Genomic DNA, 4244 nt, shown 5'->3' with positions numbered 1-4244 from the left:
ACTTCAATAAATGAATTAAATTACTCATAGAAAACTTGAACCTCATTTTTCTCGATTCAGCATTGTTGGTTTTTCGGCCCTAATCATATGTTGCTCGAGAGATGGGCTACGAGTTTAGCCCAACGAGCAAAAGTTGACTGTATTTCTGAGTGTGCACTCCCTTCTGCGTTACGTAATATTTGAACAGACCCTGTGACCACGTTCGCGTGCAGAACATCTCCACTGGGGAGAACACTCATAACTCCGACAGCTATCTGTCAATCTGCGATCGCCGTCCCTGTCCATCCAAAATCAAAATCGCGAAAAAGTGTGACTGATTTCATTTCTCTGGCTGCGAGAATTTGCTGATCCGGTGGTTTTTCGTAATAATTATTTCGCGCGATAGTGTTTTAAAATCACGTTGCTACAGGTTGTGAATACTGTAAGTGAAATATATTTTAATTGATAAATAGAAGCAAAAGGCTCAAAAATTCAACGCAAAATATTTCAAACAAGAGTGGAATATTATTCTCATTTGTGTTGGCACTTGCGTAGCTCGTGCTCGGCGTTCGCCAGCGGAATCGTAATTAGAAAAAGTTAGTTGTCCAAATTGAATATTGGCTGAAGGGAGAAGAGAACCTGGTGAGGTGAATTCCATCCGCAAATAAGGAATTGGGAGTGGTGTTATCGCTAAAAAAAAGTGTACTTAGATGAAGATAGTGTCGCTATTGATTTAGTGCTGATTATTCCGACCCCAGTAACTTCAGTATTTCATTCGAATCATTTATTATTGAAGAGTGGCATTTACATTTGTAAACAGACGAAAGTGCTTGTTGGTTTTGATTTTACCAAGCTGCGTTAATTAAGATCAAATACAAAGAATAATTATTGGTTTTACGAAGAAAGATTGACCGGAAGCGAAAGGTGAGTAATATGCCAATCTTATAATTCCAGATAAGATAAATAATATCATTTCACATCTTATTCATAACACCTAGGCTGCTTTATTTTTTCTTGTATTTCTACTACGAGAAAAATTCTTGCAAGATTGCGGAAAGGTAATTTTGTCAATCACAATATTGTTAGTCACCGTCGTGAAGCGTAATCACTAATTTGCAGACGGTGCTTATCAGTTGGAATTCATCATATCGTAGGCTCAAGCAATTAGTTTTGTCAGATTTTTTTGATTGTATGTAGTTAGTTTACTCTTGCTGAGAGCTGGTCAGTGACGCATAAAACCTAAAAGGTTGTATGGGGATTGACATCGGGTTACTTTTTATCGTGATATTTATTGTCGGCGTAGCACCAACTTAGAATTTGGAAGTCGGGACGTCCGAACCGAACTTTCTTCCAAAGTTTTATCTGTCAAACTAATGGATACGTTGTTTAGCGCATCTGTAGGCGAATCCAGCACACTACTTCCGAAGTTGGGTAAGTTGCCTGTATCTGGAGAAAAATCCAACTTCGGTATAAAAAGCGTACTAACTTTGTTCCGGATAGACAATATTATCATAAAAAGCGTAATCTGAATAGTCTTTGACGTGATAAACATATCGACTAATTGCACTAATTAGTCAACAAGGAATGTGCATAACTAAACCCTGTTTTGTATCTATTCAAATAATTGTATTTTTTACTCTCTTTACAGTACAAACTGCAGCCTGTAAACAAATCAAATTCATGCTTCAGTGCAGTGAGTGATTGTGACCTTTTGCCCCTCAATTTAAAACCCCGTCACAGCCATTCAATTGGCTGTTCTCCATAACCCTGGACTGGAAGATGGTGACGACACCCTACATTATCAATGAAATCTATGATATAATACAGAAGGTAATAGAACATATTCGTCTAGCCGGTGATTTTGATTTGTTTGACGATCGGTTCTTCACTTCAGTCAACGGCGTTCGAGCTGGCATTGGAAGCCCTGTTGGCGCTCGGGGTCATTTGGATTGTGCTGTATAAACGCAATGGGAAGCGCGAAAAGCGATTATCGGCCGCGCAGAAGGCACGTTTGATAGAGGAATGGACGCCGGAGCCACTGGTGGGGAGCGTGCCGGATAATCATCCGGCGCTGCACACCCACGTCGTAACCGGTAAGGTGGGGAAGGTGATCAACATCGATGGGAAGCAGTGCCTCAATATGGCATCGCACAACTATTTGGGCTTGCTGGAGGATGAAAACATTCAACAGGCAGCGATCAAGAGTTTGCGGAAGTATGGGGTGGGATCGTGTGGTCCCCGTGGTTTCTACGGTACGCTGGATGTCCATCTGGAGCTGGAGGAACGATTGGCCAAGTTTATGGAAGTTGAGGAAGCGGTTGTGTATTCGTATGCCTTTTCCACAATTGCCAGCGCAATTCCTGCTTATGCTAAACGAGGCGACATCGTTTTTGTGTAAGTTCTTTGCAACTCGCCTATTGTGGTTCTAATTTAAAGATTCAACTTATTTCAGGGATGAATACGTAAACTTTGCTATTCAGAAAGGATTGGATGCTTCCCGAAGTCGAACAGTTTACTATAAGCACAACGACATGTCTGATTTGGAACGGCTGTTGAAGGAGCAAGCTGTTGAGGACAAGCGCAATCCTAAGAAGGCGGCCAGGACGAGACGTTTTCTTGTGGCCGAAGCCATCTATATGAACACGGGTGAAGTTTGCCCTTTACCGGAGCTAGTGGAACTCCGTAAGCAGTACAAGCTCCGAATGTTCTTGGATGAGAGTCTTTCGTTTGGTGTGCTTGGAAAGCATGGTCGAGGCTCGATCGAGCACTTTAATGTGGATGTAAGTATAGCAGCTAATCGGTTCTGGGTCGTAGCTCAGTTGCCAGTTTTATGTTTTTGCGATAATTATCTGACTAACAAATTTCCAGAAAATTGAAGTCGACCTTCGGTCAGCCGGCATGGAGTGGGCTGCTGGGACCATTGGCGGCTTCTGTGCAGGATCATCTTTCATCGTAGAACATCAGCGTTTGTCAGGTTTAGGCTATTGCTTCTCTGCTTCGCTTCCACCGCTTCTTACGCAAGCTGCCATTAGTGCCCTCGACAGATTCGAGAGTGATCCAAAGATTTTTGCTGAGCTGAGAACTTGCTGTCAGAAGGTTTCACAGTATGTCATCAAGAGATTAAATTTGAACTAGGAAATATTATGACTGAAATATTTTTTCTTGCAGGAAACTACCATCTCTTACGGATTTCACTTACCGGGGAGATCCGCTTTCACCGGTGAAACATTTATATCTGAAAAATGAATCAGATCCTGTAACGGACAAGCAAATACTTGATAGGATATCGCAAGAGGTAAAACTGATACAAGTACTAGATGAATTTTGTAACCTTATTTATGATATCATTTCTAGTGTATTAACACCGGATTGGCAATCATATCGGCGGAGTATTTGGAGCACTTGGAAAAGTGTTCCCCTAGGCCGAGCATTCGGCTGACCGTGAACCGTTTGCTAACCGATTCCGACATAGAAGACGCATTCCGAATCCTCCGGCAAGCTGCGCGGAAGATTCTTTCTGAAATATAACTCTGATTCTAGAATCCAAAAAGACGTGCTGTTGTATAGCATTTAAAGCCCAAATTATTTTTGACTATAAATGAAAATCCATTTTGAGCCTATGCACATCAATATTACTTAAGAACACAAACGACTATTCTATCACACAAATACTTAACCAAATAAATGATTAATTTGTTCCACCAATAAGGCTCATCATGCATTGATATTCAGAACTGCCTTTTTCTCTTAAAAATTAGTAGTAATAAATTAAAAAAAAAATGAAATAGTTTATACGAAGCATAACGTGGTCCAAAATTTGGTGACTTCTTAAAAACTAAACTTTTCATGACAATATAAAAGAAGTATATGAATTCAGCTCAGTATAATGTTTAATTCAAAATGCTTAGTCGTTTCATCGTTAAACTACATAATATTCGTACTTATTTTAATTGTTATTATAGAATTTTGACCATTCTTCAGTATAAGAAACTTTGTAAATTTCTCCTGCACGTGCAATTTCAATGCCAATGGTTTTTTTGGTAGAACTTTTAATGTCTGCCAACTTATTATTTTTATAGTGTTTACATGGCAAGCTGTTGTCCTTCTGACATCAGCTAGAGTGAGAAGGTACGCCTCGAGCGTCTGTTCACCAGGAGGTGCGGATCAAACAGCGTCTGCCTGGTACCCAGCGGCTGATTAACGAAATGCTGTATCGCGTCAGCTATACCTAAGGTGGCAGCCCCATCATTGCGATGTAGGTAACG

At 40.6% G+C, this 4244-nt stretch overlaps 1 protein-coding gene across 2 annotated transcripts; it reads left to right on the top strand.

Moving 5' to 3' along the window:
* Window positions 1-272: 272 nt before the first annotated feature.
* LOC134225066 (serine palmitoyltransferase 1) lies at window positions 273-3687 on the top strand. Of its 2 annotated transcripts, none has more exons than XM_062704849.1 (7): window positions 273-421; window positions 1628-1809; window positions 1874-2373; window positions 2432-2759; window positions 2848-3083; window positions 3148-3274; window positions 3334-3687. In XM_062704849.1, exons 2-7 carry the CDS (start codon window positions 1759-1761, stop codon window positions 3505-3507), a joined length of 1416 nt encoding a protein of 471 aa, XP_062560833.1. In that variant the 5' UTR covers window positions 273-421; window positions 1628-1758; the 3' UTR covers window positions 3508-3687. The 2 variants fall into 2 exon arrangements, with proteins under 2 accessions (XP_062560833.1, XP_062560832.1); XM_062704848.1 differs by having other exon boundaries at window positions 278-903.
* Window positions 3688-4244: the final 557 nt, after the last annotated feature.

Source organism: Armigeres subalbatus, chromosome 3 (genome assembly GCF_024139115.2).
Source record: "Armigeres subalbatus isolate Guangzhou_Male chromosome 3, GZ_Asu_2, whole genome shotgun sequence".
Lineage (NCBI taxonomy): Eukaryota > Metazoa > Arthropoda > Insecta > Diptera > Culicidae > Armigeres > Armigeres subalbatus.
Note: the sequence above shows the minus strand (reverse complement) of the source record. Positions and strands in the feature narration are given on the sequence as shown.